This window comes from Lepidochelys kempii, chromosome 3, assembly GCF_965140265.1.
Source record: "Lepidochelys kempii isolate rLepKem1 chromosome 3, rLepKem1.hap2, whole genome shotgun sequence".
NCBI classification, from domain to species: domain Eukaryota; kingdom Metazoa; phylum Chordata; order Testudines; family Cheloniidae; genus Lepidochelys; species Lepidochelys kempii.
Window position 1 is genome coordinate 29,174,534 of NC_133258.1, and position 26,315 is coordinate 29,200,848.

Here is a 26,315-nt window from a genome sequence, read left to right on the forward strand (position 1 = left end):
CCTGGGCGTAGGCTTAGTTTGTAGTGTGGGTATTTAGGGGGGAAATAGTTTTAGTTGTAAACGGAGTACATATGATTTTTTTTAAAAATTGAGATACAATAAACATGGATCAAGCAATCCCATTTTTATAGAGCCACTTTTCAGAATAAGCCTGAACTTTATAATTTATAGGTCTGCTTTCTTTTTTCTCTGTTTATCTTAAAATACTTAAATTTTAAATTAAAAATCTTAACATTTATGCATGTTTTATTTTAGGGGACACTCCATTTTATGCAGACTCCTTGGTAGGAACATATAGTAAAATCATGGATCACAAGAATTCATTAAGTTTCCCAGATGATGTGGAAATCTCTAAGCATGCAAAGAACCTCATCTGTGACTTTTTAACGGACAGGTACGTGTGTGTACTACATTTGTACAATCTCTCTTATAGTGGGTGCAAACACACTTGCTCTATCTTAGAACAATGGATTCCTTCCCCTTAATTGTGCTATCTAAATCATTCTCATTTTGTGAGAAATTAACCGTATCTTCTGCTTTCTAGTGGCTGGCTGTTGTGCAAACTCTATGTTATGTTTAACTAAAACTAACGTTTTCATGAGTACTTCTGGCAATAATTACATTGTCCGCACTCTTCCTAAGAATTCAAAATTGCCCCAAAGAAAATCTTTCCTAGTGCCATGCAAACAAGGTCCAAAATACAGTAACAATGTTTGAAATATATTGTGAGTTCCTTGAGACAGGGACCAACTTGTCTTGCATTCATTTAGCGCTGAGCGTGTCGTCAGCGCCCAGTAAATAATAATGAAAACAGATACATTATCAAAAATAGAGAATTTTATGCAGAGAGTTATTCCAGTTTTCTTAGAAGAGATTTTCTTAGATATGCTTTTTAAAACCTGCTTTTGAGGTAAGAATTTACAAGTATAGCTAATTTCCCCACAAAGAGGAATGATTCTGGATGTAAACTGCTAGATGAGATCTCGTCTTGTATAATAGAGCTCCTCATTGGTATTAAGCTGATGTAGCATGTTCTTGCCCCAGCCACCTCCACCTCCACCTCTCTCTCTCCCTTCCTCCCTCTCACCTATGTTTTGCTATCCTCCCGTGCCAGGCACTAGCACAGCCTAGGAGATGCTGCAATGGGCACAAGAGCTACACAGTGCAGAATCAGAGGAATAACTAATTCCCTGGTGCCCTCTGCTCCCTAGTGCTGAACAGAGCCTGGCCACAGTAGAGAATCTAGCCCGGTAACTGACTGTGTAGAATGATTGATTTAAAAAAAACAACAACTAAAAAAACTTAAAGAAATATGTATCTGGTGGTATGTACTAGTTCTTTATTTCAAAGATGGACTGTCTGGTCTGTTGAGTAAGATTACATGCAGCTAAAGAAATACCATTCATGAAAGAGCTGCGTTAGTAGGGATTTGTCTTGTTCAAGACCCAGGATGGCTGAAAGGTGGAGAGGAAATATGAGAAGAGTTTAATAATATAAAAGTGTCCAGGAGTACTTCCCCCACGTGTGTACATCTTCCTGTTTATATTAAATGTGTGCTTGGGGAATTTATTTAAAACAGATGCTCTCTTTCTGTATACATAATCACTACTGAAGCACTTAAAGTGACAAGAAGGAATGAGCATCTATCATGTGACTTATCTGTTCAAGTCCATAAGTTATTTTTATGTTCTGAGAGCTATGTTAAAAGATAGTCTTATATAAAGAATGTTTGTTGTCACATCTAAAACTTGCCACATGGTGTCTTTGTTGTAAATGTAAGCAAAAGGCATGTAAGGGTTATTTTTCAGGGGAGGAGGATAGAAGTTTGAAATATTTATTTCATTGGAATTTTGAATAACCGTTCTGTGTACTAAGCCAGACCTCCTTTCATTTGCGTCCTAAGGTTTGTCATGTGGTTTGGCAGACTTTCTAAGTTTGCAGTTAATTTTTTTTATTTAAAACTTGTGCCTGTGTGCTCCCTTTCTACACAAAATCTAGATGGAAAAATATTTTACTCCACACGTGGCAGATTCAGAATTCTAGCCATTTTAGTACGTGCAGAGAGAGTGCCTGCTAAGAAACTGGGAGCATTTTTAATATGAGAAACAACAGATGATTTGATTTTAATTAAAGTTCGCCTGAATTACATTGACTGCTCATAACTCTTTGAACCTTAATTTTGTTTAAAGTCTCTGTGCACTTAAGCGCAAAGTCACAAGTTACTTAACAAAAATGGAGTACTGATTTTTCTAATGTGAAATTGGGTTAATTACTATGTTTAGAGAGGTGCGACTTGGGAGAAATGGTGTAGAAGAAATTAAACAGCACCCTTTCTTTAAGAGTGATCAATGGAACTGGGATAACATTCGAGAGAGTAAGTAAACTGTAGTTTATATTTTGAATATGTTCAATATTTGCATAAACAGCTACTGTTTTAACAGTGTGGAATTAAAAATGTAAAACACTTAAAATATTCACATAACAGTTTTGTACAGTAATTTTTTGGGTCTCAAGGGGTGTCACATAGTTCTGTTTTTCTTACTATGGTTCTTGTTTATAATAAAAGAAATGCCACTATGGGTTCATAAACATCCCCCCCCTCCTCTTTTTGCCATGCTGTAAATATAGAGAGAGTGCATTTGTTTGAACAACAGAGTTTGATCTTTTATTTTTTTAACAAATGGCTACATAGTCAGTTGTACTTTCCTAACTTGCTTACCTCCTGAAGTTGTATGAGTACTGTCTAACCTACCACTTAGAATCATTTAAGTTCATAGAACTTAATTGCCTCTGGCAAAAATTTAGCTGTTTTAGTTTACCATTTGATCAAAACTTCTGTAATCAGACACACTTATTGAAGCTTATTCATATAGTTAAGATAAAATTGGGATTAAATATCTGACCTAAATCTGGATGCTTTAGAAAATGTATGTTTTATGCAATAAAAACTGCCTTCTTCGGCAAACTGATTTATTTAAATGATTTTCTTTGTATTGCATGGTAACAGATCACTTCAAAACATTTACTTTGTCAGATGTGGGTGTGGAAAGAAAATTATTTTATTAATCCAAAAATATTAATGGATCTGCTATATGATAAATAATATAAAATGATGAAATTACTGTATGCCATATTTACCTTTCATTATATAGTGTGTTGATATATCCACAACAGGATGTTGAATCTTACCATGAAGCTGACCATTTTTTCCTTTGTAGCTGCTGCTCCTGTTGTACCTGAGCTTAGCAGTGACATAGACAGCAGTAATTTTGATGACATTGAGGATGACAAAGGAGATGTGGAAACCTTTCCAATCCCCAAAGCCTTTGTGGGAAACCAGCTGCCTTTTATAGGATTTACCTACTATCGAGAGAATCTGTATGTGATGTATTTTAATGTGCATCTTGTCAAATACAGTTGAAAATTATTTTATTACATTCCTCTCCTTTTGCTTTAAACACACATCTAATTTTACACTGTAAAATTGTTGAATATGTGAAATGTGGAGTTTAAATTGGATTTATCAAAATATGCCAATTTTTGGATGTTTCTAATTTTTATGTAGTAATTTATAAAATTTACTACATATTGTACTCCAGCATATATACTGGATTTTTGGATTAGCTAATTTTAGAAAAAAGTGTACAACTAGGACATACATTGTGTTAGGGCTGTTTCTTTTCATTACTATTTATGTTGAATTTGCATTATTAGTCATGTGTATTGTATCTAAATAATTATAGAACTATTGTAAGTATTCATTTAAACATTAGAAACTTGTGTTGAACTGAAAAAGTCTGAACGTTTACTTTGGCCAAGAGAACATTCAAATGAAAACTCATACTGAATAAAAATGGCTTCATTCGGAGAATAGCCTAGCAGAGGTTAAGACTTGAGAGAATTGATTAAAATGAGTTGATTGGCATGGTTGAAAGAGTTGTTGAAAACTTGAATAAGAGTTGTTTTTTTTCCCGACAGGTTGCTAAGTGACTCTCCTCAGTCTTGTAGAGAAAATGAATCCATGCAATCCAGGAAAAATGAGGTAAGTACTTTTTTTTAATAAACATTAATGTATGTTTAAATTATTTTGCTGTCTGTTAAGACTTGCACAGTGGATTTAAACAATATTCAGTTATGAATAGTTAATTTGTATTGCTTAATGTTAGAATATTTCTGTATAATTACTGACAGATTCCATCTGTAAACATGAAAATGTCAAACTACTACATGAAATTGTGCAGTATACATTTTAGATGAAAGGATTGTGTTTATATAGTATTAGTTTAATTTAGAAATTTAAAAAGGTGTATTAACATTTTTATAAATTTCTGCAACCATTGAAAATGTATTCCCTATAGTAGAGAATATTAGTTCTAATAAAACAAATATTTGTAAATTCTTTAACATTTTGTAATTAAAACATGATTAGAATCCAAGATGACCTTCAAAGTATAAAATATTCTAAGTCTGAAATTTTATTAAGCATGGTGAGACCATTTAAAAAAAAAAAAAAAGATTTGTAGGAAATGTTTCCTGTTCTTTGCCTTTTTAATGCTCATGATTAAAAAAAATGTTTTCTTCTTTTTATAGGACAGCAAAGAGGTAGGTGTATTATTTTGAATCATAAAAGAAATTAAGATAGCTAAGTTAGTTTTTGTCAGCATGAAGTAATAGATGTTAAGGGTTTATCCCAGTAAACTGCTAACAGTAGATTAATTTGTTTATGAATAAAAGAACTTGTAAATTGCTTTTAAGAAAGAGCCTACAGTTAGTTATAAGTGAAATAAGGTTAATATTTGTTCAGATTTATACTATAGTTACCTTTAATTCCTATTTGGCAACCACAATTTACTTTGCAAATAAACGTGTAAGGCTCTGTTCACCACAAAAGATTTTGCTCCAGGGAACGTTGTAGATTTTGGCTCCACATCTAAGTGATTTATTGCTAATTTGTCCAGGGCATGAAAAGTAAATTTTCACACAGTACTAGTGAAGGAATGGTTGTGAGCATAAAAGTGACCCTCAGTATGAGTGAGTTTTGAAGCAGGAAGGTTTATTCAGTATTTGTGGCTTGCCAACTGAGTTTATTCACTAAGATGGCAGCAAGTCTGATAGGATTTTTGTGTATCTCAAAATAAACAAATATACTAACCATTATTGATCTTAGCCCTCTCTTAGTAAATCAAGGAGATTATTCCATTAATTAAAAATTGTGAGGGTTGGTAATTTTTAAACCTTTAAAAACAGCCGTGGAAAAAGCTCATGCCATGCATCGGCAAACATAAAAATAAATACACCCTGTGCTTCTGTACTGCCTTTCCATCATACTGTGCAGATTAGGAGTGTGTGGTGCTCTTTAAAAGAAGGCTATTGCCTTTTAAAATTGCATGCAGTGTCTGCTGAATTCTTCCAGTAGTTTTAGAGCCAAGCATATGTGACATAGTCCCTTCAATTGTATGTTTCAATAGCAAATATTCTATTTTTCTATATTTCTGATTAGTAAAATACAAAGGATTGATAAAATGCTATATTTGTGTTGCCAACTCTTGTCATTTTTATTATGAATATCACAGTATTTCATGTTTTTCTTAATGCCCCAGCTCCTATAGTCATGTAATTGTGACCATCTCAAATTTTGGTTTTTTTAAAATGTTTCTTCCCCTTATGTTTGCAGAAAAAAGTTTAAAAACATGAACCCTATAGACTCAGAAGCCCAGAAGGCAATTAAAAACTCCTAAATTTATGATTTTTAATCCAGTCTCATGAATTTTTGTGTATTGACTTATGGTTTTAGAATGTTGGGAATTGGCAATATGGCGTTTTCCAAAATGTAATGGGGACAAGTTAGGTTCTGTGCAAGTGTTAGACTAAGAAATTCTCACTTTCTTTCATGATGTGTTCTACCTGAGCATGCTCGGAGGCATTCTTAAAATGTCATCCATTTTGGTCATATGCTCGATATAGTTTTTTTGGAGAGACTAATCCAAAGAATCTGCTCTCAAGAGTTGGGGTTAGAGAGAATAAAGGAGAGGGCAAAAAACAACATTCTATTCCTGTGGAGCTTTTGTGGTTCACCATCTGCAGCACATAATACTGTGATGGATAGATTTATTTTAATATTGTATGCAACAAGTTTTGTTTCTATGGATATCTTCATGAAGAATCTTCATGAGCGTTAATATCTTGCAGAGATGTAACTTTAATTCCCAGTAATCCAGTGGTGGTGGCTGGTTAAGAAATAATGTTCTGTTCCCATCAAATTGTAAGATTATATTGATTTTCATTGCTCATCTGTCTTGGTTATTTAACTGAACTACACTCATTTTTACGTGTTCGTATTTTATATGTGGACCATACTTTTTCTGACAGTTTGCACAGTTTCAGAAAAAAATGAGCAAGTTAGAAGAACAACTCAGTAATGAAATACAAGCCAAAGATGAACTAGAACAGAAGTGCAGGTAAGAGTTAGCGGTTTATATTTGGTGTATTTATGCCAAACTTTTTTTAATTTTCCATTTTAAAAACTTAAAATACAATTAAAAGCATACTTAAGGGATCCCAGCTCCACTAAGGAGATCCCATTTTAAACAGTCAATTTGTTAGCCCCATATGATTCCCTCTACCTTTAGAACATAACAGTGGCCATACTGGGTCAGGTCAATGGCCAGTGGTCCATCTAGCCCAGTAGGCTGTCTTCCGACAGTGGTCAGTGACAGATGCTTCAGAGGTAAGGAACAAAAGAGGGCAGTTATTGAGTGATCCATCCCATGTAGTCCAGTCCCAGCTTCTGGTAGTTGGATGTTTAGGGATACTTGGAGCATGGAGTTGCATCCCTGACCATCTTTTTGTTTTGTCTTTGGAGAAGACCACCTCTACTGGACAAATTATTTTTTTCTTGGTGCTTATGTGGTTGCTTAAAGCAGGATTCACAAGACACATCCATGTTATTCCGTTTTTCATTATAACCAATGCTTGCTTTTGTTCTAATTGTTTTCATATTCCTCAGGTCTGTTAATGCTCGTTTAGAGAAGACTGTGAAAGAACTAGATGAAGAGGTAAATCAGTGTATTTTCTATTGCTTAAGTGTTCTTACATGTTTTAGGTATGTTTACGTTTCTCAGGATACACTAACTTTTAAGGAACAATGGAACTATGGCACAAGAACATGAGTTTATGTTCTAACAGTATACCCTAGCATAAATCTGCTGCCACTATTGCAATATCTTGGCAAGAGAAGGGTAGAGTGATTCCTGCATTATTTAATTGATTCCAGAATCATGTTTACTATGTCCTGTGCCTTAGTTAATAATTTATAGAGAAATAGCGTGTGTGAATTGAATTCCAGTTAAAGATGCAGGGTTGATACTGTTGAAGGCTGAAATATTCCCTCCATAGAGCAGGTAACAGGTAGTAGCAGTTCAAGCATCCCTCTACTGCCCCCATCCTTGTGCCTCAACCCTGATGTTCAGGGACCACCTCTGGAGGGGATGAATATAGCTTAGTTCTCATGCCCATTTAATCATTGGTTTTGCTGCTGAGTCTGCCAGTTTTGCTGATGCTGCTTGTTCATTGCATACTTGTTCACTGGAAACTAGACAGAAGCCTGCACAATCATTTAACATAGACTATCAACAGCCTTCATACAGTAACAGCTTTAGGGCACTGCCAGTCTGGAGTGGATTTGAACTGGCCTTACATCCTTTGCTGATCTCCTGACTACCCAGATTCCTTAGAAATAGAATTGTATAACTATATAGTTATTTGCTAATTGTGTATTGTTCTGCAGTTATATACAAACACAGCTGTTAAGTGTTATGGTGTGTGTATACAGCAAGCAGATGGAATACATTTTTGTATATTTGTAAGTTAATTGGAATCCATGAGCTATCCTTTATAACTTTAAAGTAATACCATGGTTCTGTGTATTTTATTTGAACTTAACTATAATTATCTCCAGGTAACATCAAGGAAGAATGTAGAATCTGCATTAAGGCAATTAGAAAGAGAGAAAGCTCTTCTTCAACACAAGAATGCAGAATACCAGCGGAAAGCAGAACATGAAGCAGATAAAAAACGCAATTTGGAAAATGATGGTATGTGGAACAGAACCTTAAACGTGGTACACGGGGATTTTAACATAAGATAACAGAACTGTTGTTTTGTTGGTAAGATCTGTTTAAAGATTGTGAATCAGTGTGTGATGGAGGTCACATATGATTATTTTATTATAGTTAACAGTTTGAAAGACCAGCTGGAAGATTTGAAAAGAAGAAATCAGAACTCTCAGATATCAAATGAGAAAATCAATCAGCTACAAAGACAGGCAAGTTGTATTTCTCTGTGTGTGTGTGTGTGTGTGTGTGTTAGTGTTAATTTAAAGCCATTGTTATAATGGGCTACTGAAGTTCAGGCTTCCTATTTAGCAGAAGAAAATTGCAAGAAGTTACAGAAGTTGCTCTTTAATATGAAATGTTGGTTTACTAATGTCATGTTAGAAAACATTTCCATATTTTTTCTTTTCCTTCAGTCCATAAATTGATGATTAATTTGTAATGGAGATGTCGTTTTTCATTTTAATTGTCTAAAATGTGCATTTATTAATCAATAGCTGGATGAAGCCAATGCTTTACTACGCACAGAGTCTGATACTGCAGCCAGGTTAAGGAAGAACCACACTGAAAGTACAAAGCAAATCCAGCAGTTGGAAGCTAATAATCGAGAATTACAAGATAAAAACTGCATGCTTGAGAATGCTAAACTCAAACTTGAGAAGGACTTCATCAATCTTCAGTCAGCCCTAGAATCTGAAAGAAGAGATCGAAGTCATGGGTCAGAGATTATCAGCGATCTACAAGGTATTACAGCAAATGTCTACATTAATTTGCATTTCAGAAATACAAAAGAGTATAGTGAAATTATTTGATCTGGGAATTGTAACTAATTTTAATAAATTGTCCAAGTCAATTGTATCTTTCCTTAATAAAATTGTATCAGTAGACGTAAAATGTTGCTAACACCTATTAAATGTGAATGTATTTGTTTTAACTTTTGTAGCTACCTTTTTTTTCTTTTTATTGCTAAGTTTTTTTTCTGACTAGTTGTTGTTTTGAATATTTTTAGGTCGAATATCTAGCCTAGAAGAAGAAGTAAAAAATGGAAAGAGTGCATTAGCCAAAGCAGAAGTGGAGAAGCGACAATTGCAAGAGAGGTTCACAGATTTGGAAAAGGTAACTGCACACGTTAGAGTAGAATATATACTTGGTTTGCAGTATAAAAGGTAGAATATAAAATGATGGCATTAATAGAAACTAAACTGCATCAGATTGAAGCTCCATGGTAGTTACATGAATTGGTAACTTTTTTCCCTAAATTTTCTCTTTAAATAATTTTCAGCATGTATAGGAAATCAGTAAATGTATTTTTAAGATAGAGGAATATCTTAGAGCCGTGGTTTTCAATCTTTTCTCATTTGTGGACCCCTAAAAATTTTTGAATGGAGGTGCGGACCCCTTTGGAAATCTTAGACATGGTCTGTGGACCGACCCCAGTGTATTAGAGGAATTTATTCTTGGTGTGTTGCATAGATTGCTTAGAAAGCTCCCTGTGCAACATGTTGAAAGATTGCCCATAGCAGATTAGATGTTATAGGGATGCTCTATTGTGTAGGCTGTATTGTGCACAAGGTTATTTTAGTCCCCATTGAAAAATCGGAACTTGCTGAAGTGTAGAACTTTTTTACTTGTTGTATTATAGAAAGTGATTTGCACTACGTTTCTTTGCTTTAATATTGGCTACCTTTTCTCTGTGTGTATGTTCTGTGTTTTTCTCACTTAGATTACAGTCTGCTAGTCAGGAACCATGTTATTTTCTTTCTCTGTAAAGTGCCAAGTAAAGCTACAGTTCCGTACAAATTTCTTTTAAAGCAGAAATTTTAAAGAAAACAAACTGCTGTTAATAGCAAATCTATGAAAAACTTTTCTATTGGTATTAAGTTTTATAAAATCTTGCTTTCACAAATCCTAAATTTTGAACCATATTTAACTTGACATAGTACTCCCTTTTTAAGCCTCAATCCAATAATTTCCTACACACAGGAGTACCATTGCAACCATGCAGTGCCTCTTTGTACCCACACTAAATCAATTGCAGGACTGATGTCTTAAATTGTAAGATCCTTGGAGCATGGACTATGTCTTCTTCTGTTAGTGTATTGCCTTTTAGTGGTGCTTCATAGTACTACCATTTGTAACTATGTTAGCCTTAGTTTGCAGTCAAGAGTAACTGTTTTGTCAAATAAGTCAATTTCCTTTTTTCCTGTAACTTCAACAGGAGAAGAGCAACATGGAAATAGACATGACATATAAACTCAAGGTTATGCAGCAGAACCTGGAACAAGAAGAAGCTGAACATAAAGCCACAAAAGCACGATTAGCAGACAAGAATAAAATCTATGAATCTATTGAGGAAGCCAAGTCTGAAGCCATGAAAGGTATGCATACAATCTTAATTTTAAAATTATGTAATCTAGATAATATAAGTTTTATAATGCTAATTGTGAAGTTGAAATTTATAAGATTATACACTTCTGAATCACGTTAGGAAGCTGATTCAAGAGTTTTGCATATAAATTAAAAATTCTAGAGTTGCTCAGATCACATAAAGTAATTACATTTGGCATAGTTCTCCCCCACCCGCACTCCCCTGTTTGACCATCCCAAGAGTGGTCAGGGTTTGAATGCAGATGCTGTTTGAATTATACCCTCCTGCATGTTAGGGTTAAGGTACATTGGTGGAATGATTTAAGGATTCATGCACTGCCCTCTTGGTAGCTATTCTGGGGATAAATAAAAGGATTTTAGTACAGGCAGTCACTCCATGTCATGTACATTAACCTCTTTGAATGACTCTGCATATTCCCACTTATAGGCCTGTTGGTGCCTAACGGTAGAACCGTCTCCAAGCTGTATTCATTGGAGCAGTTGTACGCCCTCTCCTATACTTCCCCTCAGTGTTTTTGAACATTCTGAGCACGAGGCCATATAAGGAAATGCTGGGGGTCCTCTACCACCTCAGTTCCTTTCAACTGCTATGCTAAATGGAAATGAACTGCTCTGATCCATTCAGATCCAGGGGTTTTTCTCCATTGAGCGTACCTTTGGTAATTTTTGTGGTGGTTGTTTTTAGTGTGTAGTGTAATTGAAGTATAGTAATAAGTGTAGATGGTTTTGTAGAATTGGTAGGTTTGATTCCGTGTTATGGCAGAATAAAAAAAAAAGAAACTGGATTTAAGAGACATACTTTGTGCTCATCTGTCCTCCCAGTGTTGTGCAACCATATTAGGTGCCTGAAGTCCTTGAGGAAAGGTCATTCTCCTTCTATGTGTTTCATTTGCTGGACTTTCATGCCCAGACTGTTCAAAGATGGGCAGAATAGGCTCCAGGTACTTCCTTTAAGGAAGCTCTAGCTGCTAAACCCTCTGGTTCTTGGGTGGCCATCAGATGCAAAGCCTAAGAGACTAGGTTTGGTGCCTGTGGCTTTCTCCAGGAAGCTTGCTTACTAAAAGTTGCAGGGCGTCGAGCTCTTCATCAATTCTAACTCCGGATCCTTCTGTTAAAGTTGCCAAGGCTTTGAAGCATTGTTGGTGGGAAAATGGCTGTCTGTTTTCTAAGGATCCTAGACCCACATCCTGAAGAAGAGCTCCATATAAGCACAAAAGCTTATCTCTCTCACCAACAGAAGTTGGTCCTGTAAAAGATATTAAGTCACTCATCTTTGTGTGTCTCATAATTTTTTCATCAGTTTGTCATGCCATCTAATACCTTTCATCCCACAGGAATCCAAAGTATGTTAAATTGTAGGCACCCAAGTTTAAAATTTTGGCCACAGCTAGGCACCTAAATAAGTGTCCTTATTTTCAGAAGGTCTGAGCACCCACAACTCTTACTGACTTCACATTTAAATGCTCTTATTTCACAGAAATGGAAAAGAAGCTGTTGGAGGAGAGAGCTTCAAAGCAAAAAGTAGAAAACTCCTTGTTAGAAATTGAAAAGCGGTGTTCTATGTTGGACTGTGATCTCAAACAGTCGCAACAGAAAATAAATGAGCTCCTTAAACAAAAGGATAAACTAAATGAAGATGTAAGTAGCAATTATATAAGTAGTCTGAATTGGAACTTTTTGGATATTGTAAAATTTGTTCCAGTTTTAAAAGTATGAAAGTTTTCTGATTATGGGCAGTATCTGTAAATCTTTACAAATGAAAATAATAGTAAGTATATCTCCACACTCACTTCTGTAGGTTGCAGGAAGGTTTCCTTACAGTGTAAAGTTTCATTTTCTGAAGTTTTTCAATGTTGTGACAGACTTAAAAAATTTGTTATGTGGAATGTAAAATTCTGTAATATTAGGGTGAAAAACTTGCTTATTCTACTTAGAGATAATTTTAGCTATAGAATAATCTTTATATCCAAAAAAGACATGTTTGAGCTGTACAATAGTTAATACAATAAAAACAATAGAGAATCAGTGCAAGTGTAAATATTGTTTTTAGAGTTCCTTACTGTATGGGTCTGTAAAATTCCTCTGATGTAACAAAACAAAAATTAATTTGTTTTTCAGGTTAAAAACTTGACATTAAAAATAGAACAGGAAACACAAAAGCGCTGCCTCACGCAGAATGACCTGAAGATGCAAACACAACAAGTCAACACATTGAAAATGTCAGAGAAACAGCTAAAACAAGAGAATAACCATCTCCTGGAAATCAAACTGAGTTTGGAAAAGCAAAATAATGAACTCCGCAAGTAAGTAGAGTTGCATCACAGTTTTATTTAATTCTTTAATTTTAAAAATTCAATTGCATTTTTATCTTACTTATGCAAAATTTGAGAGCTGTATGTATATAAAATCCTGACTATACAAAAATCAATCATATCATAGACACTCCTGATGGTTGTTTGCCATTGTTTATGCTATAGTAGTATCTAATGGCCCTGGCAGAGATTGGGGCCTTATTGTAATAGGTTCTGTACAAACAAATGCTAAGAGACGGTTGCTGCGCCAAAGAGCTTACAAAAAAGAAAAAAAATTCCTGACCACATGAGTTACACCTGTAGATTCAATAGAAAGCTACTCTGAAATGCTGTTTTCCAAAAAATAGATTGTGTGAAGGCATAAAGGATCATGTTAAGATTTGAGTGACATGACAAGCTGATTAGAATTAGCTTTCCTGAAGAGTCTATATTGGAATCAGACTAAAATGATTGCACACCTCTAAATTTGCAGCTAAAAATGAGATAATAGACTTAGCACTTAGTAACTTCATCTTCAGTGTGACTTACAAACACTAAGCAAAAAGAAAAGGAGGACTTGTGGCACCTTAGAGACTAACCAATTTATTAGAGCATAAGCTTTCGTGAGCTACAGCTCACTTCCACGATATGCATCTGAAGAAGTGAGCTGTAGCTCACGAAAGCTTATGCTCTAATAAATTGGTTAGTCTCTAAGGTGCCACAAGTCCTCCTTTTCTTTTTGCGAATACAGACTAACACGGCTGTTACTCTGAAACACTAAGCAGTTACCACTAATTAAAATAAATCTTTTATGATGATTCTAAAAACCAAATTGGGAAGGGGAGTTTGTTTCATATGAGATTTGTTGCTCTCTGTAATTAGCAATGTATGTTATCTGGAGCAAGAATGGTCAAGACTAATGTAGGTGTTAGAAAGATCTCATTTTTATTCCATCTATAAAATGAGTTTTGTGGAGGCTCTTCTGGTCTAATTCACTGCCATTGGTAAAGCACTCTTGAGGTCCTCTGATGGAAGAAGTGCAAAGTATTACTATTATTCAGAAGTGCTGACTAGTGATTGAATGAGTTGCTTTAATAATGGGTGTGTTTAAAAAAATCTGCACTATAAAGAGCAGTAAATTAATGTTCAAGGTCCATCTTGCGACTCTGACTACCTGAGGTTTTGGAGCTCAGATTGTCATTTTATTGATGTCCTGCATGGAGATGAGAGAAGAGGCCAATGACTATTTGCTTTTGTAATGTCTCTTGTTGGCTAGTCCATGTAACAGTACTGTCAGTTTAAAAGGCTGTTTACTAACCTTTCCGGATCAGAAGAGAGCGCAGTATTCGTAGCTGTCCAGGAAGAACAGGAGAGACCTGGGGGACAGAGGATCCCTCAGGATTTGGTATAGATGACCATACTTTGATCAGGGGATACTAAGATATAAGAGAGTTTTATAGATGTGTGTGCATGCACACAGCCTTCTGTGCTTATGTAGTTGTTTGGAATATCTTCACAAATTTTGCTTACAAGCACTGTTTTATAACTTTACAGAGAACGTCAGGATGCAGATGGACAAATGAAAGAGCTTCAAGACCAGCTTGAAGCTGAACAATATTTCTCAGTATGTATTGTAGTTTTTGTTTTACCAATCCAGTCTTTAAGGAGCAGAAACAGTACCATCTAAGTTAGATGAACAGTTGTATCTCAGATAGTGACTTGCAAATACTTTTTAAAGAACAGTCTGCAAATGTTCATGTAGTCTGAAATTTGTTCTCATAAACTACTCTGCAAATACTTGTGCAAAAGCAGGATCTGTCACAGCAATGCATAAACAGAAAGAAAAGGATTCAATTTGTCATGTAATTAATTTGCAATGACTTATTTGCCCGCTTAAAATAATAATCTTTATAAAAAGATGTATTTCTGTGGGAGATCAACTTTGTACATGAACAAATAAATAATTCTTGATTGTTAGTTATGTTTCTGTTAAATGGACGTGATAGCTTATGAAGAACTGTCTTAATATTATAGATTTGGAAAGGCTGCTTTTTCCAAATCACTCTAAAAACAAATTTCTAAAGTATTTTTAATGAGTTATGTTGCAATACAAAAAAAAAAACCCATCAAAAAGCATGTACGTGTGTATGTGTGGAGTATAAATTGTACTTGCATACATACTTTCGAACTTCTAATCATTGTGTGAGGACAGCACACTACATTTATGGAGGAATGTATGGGTGGCTGGAGGGGATTTCAATGGGTTCACTTTTCCCCACTAGCTGGGTTTCAGGAGGGTGGAGATGAAGGGGATTCTTTGAGAGGGTGCATGCATTGAAGGTGAAAGAAACTGTTCTGGGGAGTATTCTTGCCTAGAAGAGACAAGACACTGTTGTGCTTGGTCTCTTGCTGTATTAAAGGATTTTTGATTTAACATGGTCTTGTCTCCTTCATTCAGATACTCCATCAGCTAGAATATGCAAGTCCTTTTTCTTTCCTTTTCTTTGTTTCAAATTCTAGACTTTGTACAAGACTCAAGTTCGTGAGCTTAAAGAGGAATGTGAAGAAAAGACCAAACTTTGTAAAGAAATGCAGCAAAAGATACAGGAGTTACAAGATGAGAGGTGAGGGTTTGACGCTTATTTGTATATGTACAGAAAATCAGGATATTTACTTGAGTTGGAAAAGGTTTTCATATAGTTTCTGAACTAATTATTTTTTCAATAATTTGTAGAGACTCCCTGGCTGCACAACTTGAGATAACTTTGACAAAAGCTGATTCAGAGCAACTTGCTCGCTCCATTGCTGAAGAACAGTACTCTGATTTGGAAAAAGAGAAGATCATGAAAGAATTGGAGATTAAAGAGATGATGGCTAGGCATAAGCAAGAACTTACTGAGAAAGACGCTACCATAGGATCTGTGAGTAATCTGCATCATAACTCCTGTGGTATATTTTTGTGCATGCTATAAGTTCTTTAATCATTATAACAAAGATACCTTTGGAGGCTTACAGAAATACACAGCTTGAAAGATTTTTGGATTTTTGTTAAAGTAGACTAGAGGAAAGCAGTATGAGATCATGAATTTCTTATTTTAAAAGCCATTACATGGTTAATATTGTTTAATTGAAATTTAGAAATCATTGCAAATACCGAGAAACATTTTCTGTTTACATATTTTTCACATCTGGATGAAAAAAATAGTTATTTCCATACTTTGGATCTATGGAAACAAAACTGAGAATGTATATATATTCAGTTGTATATAAAAATCTGTGTATGATGGTATAGTTTATGTTGCTATAATCAAGGTTATGTCACATTTTCCATTCTAAATCATATTTTTTCAGATGTGTATAGTGCGGCCATAAAAATTCCTAGTCGTTCTGAAACATGACATCCTAGGAGTTGATTCCTTTGGCTAGAAGGGGTTTGTGGCTGGAGGGATTCTGCAATGGTTAGCTCCAGGGCTGCCTGAGCAGCTCAGACAGCCCCTGGGCCAGCCGCATGGGCTGCTGCTGGGGCACTCTTGGGCCACCGTGTTGTTTCTCTCCCACCACCCCCACAGCAGCAGTAGTTTGGGTGTGGGAGGGGCTCAGGACCGTGGCAGGGGGTTGGGGTGCGGGACAGTGCTTACCTCGGCAGGGCTCCACAGAAGCGTCCGGCATGTCCCTACAGCTCCTAGGTGGAGGGGCCAGGGGGCGCTGCCCCTGCCTGCAGGCACTGCCCATGCAGCTCCCATTGGAGCGGTCAAGGGAGCCTACCAGCCCCGCCAACCTTCCCTCTACCCCCAGCACCTCTTCCCCCCAGAGCACCCGCAGCCCCCGGTCCAAGTTTTTGTTAGGGGTATATAGTACAAGTCATGGACTTGTGAATTTCTGTTTACTGCCTGTGACGTGTCCATGACTTTTACTAAAAATACCTGTGACTAAAACTTAGCGGTAAACAGCCTGGGAGGGATTCAGATCTATTAGCTAGTTCCAGAGAAAAGATCCAGGCCTGCCAATTCTATATCCACTGATCCTAATGTGCTAAACATATAGGTATAGGTCACCCTCTCTGCCCTTCGGGTCCTCTAGAAAGCAAGAAGCAGCTGGAGCTGCCAGCACTCTCAATTAAGAACTGACTTTTTTGCAATGTCTCATTAATTCTTAGTCACATCCCAAAATGTGGAGCCTACTTCATCTCTGTTAATCAGTAGGCATGTGGTCTGCATTTTCCATCAACTGCTGTTGATTCCATCATTAACTGGCATCACTACCTCTTTTCCTTCCTTGAAATGTTTCTTCATTTTCAATCCCTGGCTTCCACACACATCTTCTGGATCTTCACCTCCACTGTGTTCCTCACGTGGGTCTCTCTTTTCCCCTCACCTGCCCTTCTTATTACACAAACCTTCTGTACTTCAGTTCTATCACCTCTCTCCAGCTCTCACAGATCATTATCTAAAATCTGCCTCCTCCTCCACATCTCTGAAATCTGAATTAATCCTGATTATTCATAACCATGTGCTCTTCTGTCCCTACCAGTCTTAAACTTAACCCTTTCCTTCAATTGTCTATGGAATGCCTGCTCTGTCTTGCAAGAAATTCACTTCAGTATATGATTATCTTCAGCTCTGTGCTTGTGCTTCTCTGATTCAGTTTATATCCCTGCCCTCTCTTTCAGCAGGCTCTCCTTTAGTTCCTTTTCATTCTAAATATTTGCTGCAATGAGCTCCTTTCCCTGTCTTCAATTCCAAGCTTTCTCAACTCCATACAGCACTTAAACCTGCACATTCTCTGTTTTGAAGTCTATCGCCTCCAGATGGCTGTAATTTTTCATGAATTCTGCCAAGTCCTGAGCTTGTTAGTGTCTTGATTTTGATGGCAGACTCTTCCTGTTCCTTTTTTCCATATCTCTCAATCTTTACAACATTTTTCATTTCGCTCCCCTCTCTCTCCTCCATGCCCCCAGTTCCTCACATATCTTTGTTTGGTCATTCTCTCCTCTGTGCCTCCAATTTCTCTTCCTGCTCCAAATCCTCTTTTCTTTTACCTTGGTCTCATTCTGATGTATTTTCCTTCTTTTAAGTAATCAGATAAATCTGTTGCATTACTTTTTGTTGTGTGGTAATATATACTTTTTTTTTTTTAAGCTGGAGGAAGCCAATAGGACACTAACTAGTGATGTGGCTAATCTTGCTAATGAGAAAGAAGAACTGAATAATAAACTGAAAGAAGTCCAAGAACGTGAGTGTTCACTGCACAACTTGAATTTGATTTGAAAATGCTTTAGTTCTCAAAAAGTGTACCACTTAATGCTCTAATTAGCCATTACAGATTTCTTATTACCTTGTTGCAGAAATTGCAAGGCTAAAAGAGGAAGAAACAAATACAACAATTATTAAAACTCAGTTTGAGAAGCAGTTGTTGTCTGAGAGAACACTGAAAACCCAGGTAAGTATAAAAGAATGAGCAGATTATCATGATGATTGGAATAATATATTGTTCAGGCAGCAGATAGAATTTTTAAATGTAATGATTGCTTTCTGTTCTAAACCAGCTGTATGCACTCATTGAAGCCTGGACACAATTTTTATATCCTCAGAGATTTTTACTAAACCAGATTACATAAGGAAAACTTGCACATCTTGGGTACAGACCTGTAATGTAGATTCATGGTACTTGAATAAAACAGTTTGTCCCAGTGTGATTTAGCCCAGTATAAATCCCTAATCCAGGTAAATCCTTTATTTTGATTCAGAGAAGCTAGTTTTAACATGTATTTTGCTTATGACATGGTTTGATTTAATTATATTGTTAGCATCCCTGAATTATCTTCCTCTGTGTTTTCATCTTTCCCTGAAGCGTCTGGTAATAAACTCTGCCAAAGTTTGGATACTAGACTTCATGTCAGATTTTGTGCTCCTGCATTGTGCTCTGGGCATCCTAGAGGCATATTAGACATTCCAATTCAAAGTTTTATTTGGCTTCCAACTAACTGGGCTATCTAAAGAAAGTATGTAAAAGAACAAAAGTACTTTGTTCCAGAGTGAAATGTCATTATCATTTTTACAATACTTCATTGATCCACAGAATTAAATTGGCATTTTATTTAGATGGAAATGCACAAATATTTTTGAATTCATGGGTAAAATATTTTAATAGAGGCTAATCATGGGTTGGAGAGATGACATTATTTGTATCTATTGTTTACCTATGGGGGCTTTATTATGTGTTCTGTGTTTTGTTTTGTTTTTTGTTTTAAGGCTGTAAACAAGTTGGCTGAGATCATGAATCGGAAGGATCCAGTCAAACGTGGAGCTGACACTGATGTGCGGAGGAAAGAAAAGGAGAATAGGAAATTGCATATGGAACTGAAATCTGAACGTGAAAAGTTGACCCAGATGATGATTAAATATCAGAAGGAGATCAATGAAATGCAGGCAGTAAGAAGTGAATTTGCAGCAATAAATAACAATAAAAATGTTCTTAAATTTGTTTAAGAAATTGAATCTGAGTTTAAAATTATTCCAAGATGTCATATGTGTTATATGTACATTTTCCATATTTTAGGGATGATTCAGCTAAAGAAATTAAATAGTTGTATATTTCAAGATTGGTTATAAAGTCCTCATTCCACCAAGAAAATACTAAAAATAAGAAATTATAGAGTACACCAGTAATACTAAAAGGCAAACCTTTTCAAATCATTTTCACAGCAAATAGCAGAGGAGAGCCAGATACGAATCGAACTGCAGATGACGCTTGACAGCAAGGATAGCGACATTGAACAGCTTCGCTCGCAGCTCCAGTCAATACATATTGGCCTAGACTGCAGCAGCATAGGCAGCGGACCTGGGGATGCCGAGGCAGATGATGGATTCCCTGGTACGATGTTTGTATTAATGTTCCTATCTTTATCAGTGTCATAGTGTTTTATCATGGACATCAAATCATTAAATGACATTCTTATGCTTCCATGACTTCCTTGCTTTTTCTGTACTTCCTTGTACCTTTTCAGTAATCTGATAGCACTTAATATCCATGCACTAACTGAAAACAATCTTTATTTTGACTATACGTAGTTCGTTCTTCTGAAGTTGTTTAAAAAAGTTCATTTCAATTGTTTAAGTATTAAAGTATTACATTCGGTATCTCATTCGAACTAACAATTATTTTTCCTCTTAATTGATATGTTCATTTGTAAATACTGTATTAAATGATAAAATGTAAAAACTAATATTCTCTTTTCAGTGATTCTGTTTTAACTTTTCTGTCCTTTTTCCTCCTTTGTGCTGGGTGTTTAGTCCATATCACTCAATCCCACACTATGGAGTCCATGTCTCTTACCTACCAGCGTTCTTCTACCTCTGTCAGTATTGCCACTAAGCCTTCCAGTTCTCACATGCTTCTCGACTCTGATTCTGACTCAGAGGAAGAACCATTGTCTTGTGTACACATCCCTTCAGAATCTGACAGCACAGGTGACATGCCTGAAACGATTTGGTGCACTTATGTTTTGTTCTAACTTTTTCTTTTGGGCCTTTTTTATAACTAACACCATTAATACGCTATTTTTGAAAGCACTGGAAGTACGAGTTGTAATCAAGAACATACTAAAGAGAATGTTGCATGAACAAAGAATTGGCCTGTTTTTTTCTAAATATTCAGTGTTTGCAACCAGATCAGACCTATAGTTTAAAAACAATCATTTTGTAGAAATCTTTTGTAAGGTGATTTTATTGTCCTATGTTCAAAGTGGTCTTTATCCAGTGTCTGTGCCTAACTTTATGCACCTCAAAGTTTTTGGGTATCCAAAACATTACCTATTTGTTCCGGTTGAGCAGTTAACTACTCCAGTTGAATATCTAGCAGTTCACGTTGTGAGTACAGGTTTCAGAGTAACAGCCGTGTTAGTCTGTATTCGCAAAAAGAAAAGGAGTACTTGTGGCACCTTAGAGACTAACCAATTTATTTGAGTGTGAGCTTTCGTGAGCTACAGCTCACTTCATCGGATGCATACTGTGGTTATGCATCCGATGAAGTGAGCTGTAGCTCACGAAAGCTCACGCTCAAATAAATTGGTTAGTCTCTAAGGTGCCACAAGTACTCCTTTTTTTTTTTTTGTGAGTACAGCTACTACTTGCCTGTGCAAATCCAATTTTGGCTTGCCCAAATTCTTTGTGTAAAGTTGGATGTTACCTGACTAAGACGCCAAAAACTTGGAGGTTGTTTTTGAAAAATTGGTCCCTAATACATAAGATTTGTGTGTTCATTATGGATCCTTGTCAGCATAAAAGGCAGTAGCAAGTTATCAAAATTTACTTTTCCAGCAGCAAGAAGAAAATAATTATTTAAGGCTGTGGTGAAAGATAGCTCTTTTTTATAAACATATATTATGTATTTTGAACTAATTATATGTGAATATACACATACTCTATGGATCAACCCTCCTAGTACTAAAGTGAGGGGATTTTTTACCATAGTGACATCTAATATCTGACTAAAGATTTCTTTGATTATGGATTAACTGAAACATGCACTAACTTTCAACATAGGGATAAATTTAAGTTTGGAATATTGTCAGCACACAGAGGTAGGGAAAAAAGTAGATTCTTTATGTTCTGGTGCTCCTTATAAAAGAAACACAAACTAGATTTTGGTCTCTCTTTCTAGCTGCTGTTATAACCGCCATACTTTTATCCTGGGACCCTTCTTAGATCTGTAGGGCTTTCAGAGTTCAGGCCAAATTAGGCTGTCTTTAAGAAATGTTTAATTATATACTGACTTCAGTGAATCACATCTGTTGCCTTTCCAATAATAAAGCACGGCTGGGACATTGCCCTGATGAGATTAAAAAAACCCCACGGTTCAATATTGAGCATACAGGCAAATCTAAGCTGCCATGAGGGGGATTTCCTAGGAAATATGTTCTCTTCTGTCTTGTCTCTGCTCCCAGACTAAGGATGCAGTTTGAGGAGAAACTAGATTCTCATCCTGTACCTGCCCCCAGACTAAGGATGCAGTTTAAGAGGAGAGAGACTAGATTCTCATATTTCTGATACTGGGAAACATGCTATAGGGATACACAACAACAGAAGCAGGTGAATGCGTATGCAGCTCCGCTGACGGAGATTTTTTAAACCCCTTGAGCATTTCTTCGTGGGACCCAGCTTCTCCTCCCAATTCCTTTTCCTGGAGGTGGCTGAATATTTTTCGTCAGCGGTTTTTCTCTTATCCCTGTATGTGGGAAAAGTTATGGAGGGAGAGCATTTAACCATTACTGTGGTGGAGCCAGTTTTAGCAGCAAATCAAATGAAGAGTATTTAAACTATGCAGCTGCACTGACAGCAGGTAAGGGACAATTGCCTGTCACTTTTTCTGTTCTCTTAGTAGAGAATAGCCCCCAGAAGCAGTAAAATGGGAGGATTCACTTTCTGTCCCCCCTCAAGCTGAATTCTTAGAGGTTGGAGAGTAGTATGTGAATATTTCTTCTTAGTGAATACATTCTTTTCACACTGGGGAGCATTCTTTTGATTAGCATTCTTCTTGCTCTGCCTGATATCAGGCAGAGTGAGAGTAGCTCCAGGCAAACCCACTGAGACCATTAAAAGTCATATGTTGGACCCTGAAGAGCCACATGTGATGCTGTGATGAAGATTTAAATTGTTTCATTACAATCTATGTGCAGTGCTGCCCATGTACTTGGTGTGTGTATTAAAATGTGCATCCTCATTAAGGGTACCTGCAAACAAACAAATATACTCTGAAGATAGTGTATACGTCCTACTAGATAACCTCTCTCCTACCTTTCTCTCTACAATGTTGAGGGTTCTGCAAAGTTTATCTCTTTGTATTCAATTCCCATTTGTACACACAGGAATGTTTCACTACGTGCTTAAAAGGGACTGGTGGTGACAGGGCCAGGGGGTGTTACATTCCACGCACAGGCTGCTGGAACAAGATGCTCTTGTTAAAATCAAGTGTGTTAGAACTTTGAATGTAGCGTTTTTGTGCAGCGGCAGAGATCTATGAGTATGATGATCTCTTCTGATATAGATAATCAAAAAGCAATTATTATGGGTAAGCAGTTCTGCCTAATACTACTTGCCTCACAAATGAGGTAAATTCTTATCTTCAAGTAGTTTGTAAGCGGGAGCGTGGAGATCTTGTGTGTAGATACAGTACCTAGCACAGTGAGAGCATGATCCTGATTGGTCTTTGGCTTCTACCACAAAACAAATATTAAATTACAGTTGAGATGTTGAGGCTTAAGGTATGTGAAGCCACTTTGAAATCTTCAGAGAAAAGGGGGTATAAAATATTCCTAGTGTGTGAAACTAGCAGCAAAAGCTATTTCTTATTAAGTGGTTCAGTGAGCGTTTACTGAATGCAGTAAAGGCAAAAAGGTTAGCCAAAGGTGACTTCTTGTTACTGGTGAGAAAGCTGTGGTGATTTACACAGGTTCTGAGGAAAAGGTTGTAGAGCAAGGAGTTCTAATTATAATGCCAAAACTCTTGTGATTTAGCTATTGCTGTTACTCAGGAAAATAGTTAATTTTATTTATAACCCACCGCAACTCCCACAGTAAATTAATATTTGAGGAAATGTATTGATCTTGTATAATAAATAAATAAATGTAGTATGCATTAAATATAAACTTTAATATACAGGCTTTAAAATATGTATTTGCTTATGTGTATTCATATTTAGAAGGTGTTTTTTTCCCTAAAACTGAATGTTGTGTATTCTGTACTAATGTCTTCACACAAGCAATTTTAGTGGCTGGAGGCTGATAGTTAAATAATTATAGGCATTTAAAATCATAAATGTCTTTGTCTTATTTTTACTAAAGAGAATGTATGTGTGATAGCATAATTTTATAGTTAGACATTGGGTCTTTTTTCTTAGTCTGAATGACTAGTTTTTGAGTGGCATTATTTGCTAGTATTGGCTGTGCAATACAGCTTTTTGACCCTGAAAAATCTGCTGTGATAAATGTTGCAAGGCATTTTGCTTATCAGATTGTGGTATTTGTATGTCTGCCTTATTCTTTCTAAATAAAGGCTATTTCATATGCATGGTGGCCTCGGATGTGTGTTGTTTAAATACTTACTTTAATATTTATTTGCAGAATCAAGATTAGAGGGTTGGCTATCACTACCTGTCCGAAATAACACTAAGAAATTTGGATGGGTGAAAAAGGTGAGAAATATAAATCATTGACCTCTACTTAACAGATTTGCTAGATTTTGTATCAGTTGCAGCTTTTTAAAGATGTGACTTCTTTCCTACATAATCAGTTCTCTAATCAGTCTTGAAGAGAGTACATGCACAGATCACCATTGACAGGTCTGAGTCTGTTAGGTTAGGGTACAGATGGGAGTAGACATTTTTTACGCACCTGCCGCTTACTGTTTGGTTATCTAGCAGTGAGGAGTCCAAACAGGATCCTAAGTCTGTGAACTGGCATAATCCAAGGGCAGATGCCCTTGATAAGGGAGGAAGAGGTGAGTTCAGGTGTTTCCTTCTTCCTACCAGCATCACCTCAATTTTGCCTTGGTTCAGCTTTAGTCAACTGCTCATCATCTAGGTGCTGAACCCAACAACACACTAGGATAGGTAGGAGATAAAGAACTGGATGTCTTTCCTGAACTGGTGGTGTTTCAGCCTGTGGTGTATCTCAAGCTTCCCTGATGTCTTTTTTTTAAACACAGAACAGTTACAGCATAGGTGATGGTGGTGTCAGCTCTCTCCCTCTAGTCTACCAACCTGCCTATTCTGGACAACTTTTAGGGTGGGAGGTTTTCTCTTATCTACTCAGTCTTTGGCTCCTTTATTGAGACTACCAACAAATGTGCTAACTGTGGTGATTTTTGTGAAGGGGACGGATGCGTGTTCACTGTGAACAGGACCAATCTGAGTCAAAATTAAACTAGTAACATAGAAACCAAAAGCTTTGTATCCTGTTAGCAGTTCTATTGGGTTCCATTCTTTAACCTTTTTTAAAATAGATGTTTACAAATATAAAGGTCGTTTGTTACCAAATTATCATAATTTTATGTCATTGTGATATAAAGTATGACTTACTTTGTGCTCAAATTGTGGACCCAAACTACCATGCTATTATTGACTATTTAATAATAAAATTATGAAAGAATGTTATGAAAGTATTTGACTTGACAGAAATAAATACTTGAGATAAAGCCTGTATTTCAAGAACTATGTTAATACCTTTGTGTCTTTTTTAACAGTATGTAATTGTAAGCAGTAAGAAGATTCTGTTCTATGATAGTGAACAAGATAAAGAACATTCTAACCCCTACATGGTGTTAGATATTGAGTAAGTATTATTACAGGAGATTGTGGTATACGTTACTTTGTTAACTTTCAGGTGAACATTAGCAGATGACCTTGAAAAGAAAACAACTTTAGAAAATATTTTTGAGAGCTGATAATGACTCTGTTGTCATATGTTATTTAAACTACAGTTTGAGGTCAGTCAGTGTGTGTCTGATTGCCCTCTTGGCTGACACACTGGGCACTGATCTAGAGACCTCCAGAACTAGGAGCTTGAGGAGCTATAGCTTGAACTAAAGAGCCAAAACTTTATAGCTGGGGGCTGTAACAACTCAGATCCTCTCAGATTGTCACAGAGTGGGGAAACTGTGTCACACACTCGGCTGTGGGTTACAAGTGCAGTACATAAACATAAGAATGGCCATACTGGGTCAGACCAATGGTCCATCTAGCCCAGTATCCTATCTTCCAACAGTGGCCAATGCCAGATGCTTCATAAGGAATGAGTAGAACAGGTAATCAGTGATTGATCCATCCCTTGTTGTCCATTCCCAGCTTCTGGCAAACAGAAGCAAGCAACACTCGAGCATAGGGTTGCATCCTTGGTCATCTTGGCTAATAGCCATTAATGGACCTATCTTCCATAAACTTACCTATTTCTTTTTTGAACTCTGTTATAGTTTTGGCCTTCACCGCATCCGCTGGCAACGAGTTCCACAGGATGCATTATGTGAAGAAATACTCCTTTTGTTTGTTTTAAACCTGCTGCCTATTAGTTTCATTGCATGACCCCTGGTTCTTGTGTAATGTGAAGGAGTAAATAACGCTTCCTTATTCTCTTTCTCCATGCCAGTCAAGATTTTATAGACCTCTATCATATCGCCTCTTTTCCAAGTTGAAAAGTCCCAGTGTTTTTAATCTCTCCTCATATGGAAACTGTTCCATACCCCTAATCATTTTTGTTGCCCTTCTCAGTATCTTTTCCCATTCTAATGTATCCTTTTTGAGACCAGGTGACCAGAACTGGGCAATATTCTAGGTGTGGGTGTACCGTCGATTTATACAGAGGCGATATGACATTTTCAGTCTTATTATCTAATCCTTTCTTAATGGTTCCTAACATTCTGCTTAACAAGTGCAGAATGCAGATACTCAGATTTAATTTGGCTCTTGTGGCTATGTGGTTTAAGGGCTGGAGATTGATATGCAGAGTTGGAAATAGGAGTTGAATAAAGTGGAT

At 36.4% G+C, this 26,315-nt stretch overlaps 1 protein-coding gene across 3 annotated transcripts in view; it reads left to right on the forward strand.

The window, feature by feature from the left end:
• Positions 1-26,315, forward strand: part of ROCK2 (Rho associated coiled-coil containing protein kinase 2) — a 161,796-nt gene that overhangs the window by 98,560 nt on the left and 36,921 nt on the right. For 2 of the 3 annotated variants that reach the window (XM_073336011.1, XM_073336009.1), the window contains exons 7-29: positions 256-394; positions 2,283-2,374; positions 3,219-3,378; positions 3,979-4,042; positions 4,591-4,602; positions 6,370-6,458; positions 7,007-7,055; positions 7,958-8,093; positions 8,232-8,323; positions 8,609-8,855; positions 9,121-9,227; positions 10,330-10,489; positions 11,977-12,137; positions 12,618-12,802; positions 14,345-14,414; positions 15,311-15,414; positions 15,525-15,711; positions 17,929-18,022; positions 18,135-18,229; positions 19,042-19,221; positions 19,495-19,663; positions 23,910-23,980; positions 25,030-25,118. In XM_073336011.1, coding sequence (XP_073192112.1) covers positions 256-394; positions 2,283-2,374; positions 3,219-3,378; positions 3,979-4,042; positions 4,591-4,602; positions 6,370-6,458; positions 7,007-7,055; positions 7,958-8,093; positions 8,232-8,323; positions 8,609-8,855; positions 9,121-9,227; positions 10,330-10,489; positions 11,977-12,137; positions 12,618-12,802; positions 14,345-14,414; positions 15,311-15,414; positions 15,525-15,711; positions 17,929-18,022; positions 18,135-18,229; positions 19,042-19,221; positions 19,495-19,663; positions 23,910-23,980; positions 25,030-25,118 — 2,752 coding nt within the window. The remainder of the gene's footprint in view (positions 1-255; positions 395-2,282; positions 2,375-3,218; positions 3,379-3,978; positions 4,043-4,590; positions 4,603-6,369; positions 6,459-7,006; positions 7,056-7,957; positions 8,094-8,231; positions 8,324-8,608; positions 8,856-9,120; positions 9,228-10,329; positions 10,490-11,976; positions 12,138-12,617; positions 12,803-14,344; positions 14,415-15,310; positions 15,415-15,524; positions 15,712-17,928; positions 18,023-18,134; positions 18,230-19,041; positions 19,222-19,494; positions 19,664-23,909; positions 23,981-25,029; positions 25,119-26,315) is intronic. The other variant, XM_073336010.1, reaches the window with a different exon arrangement.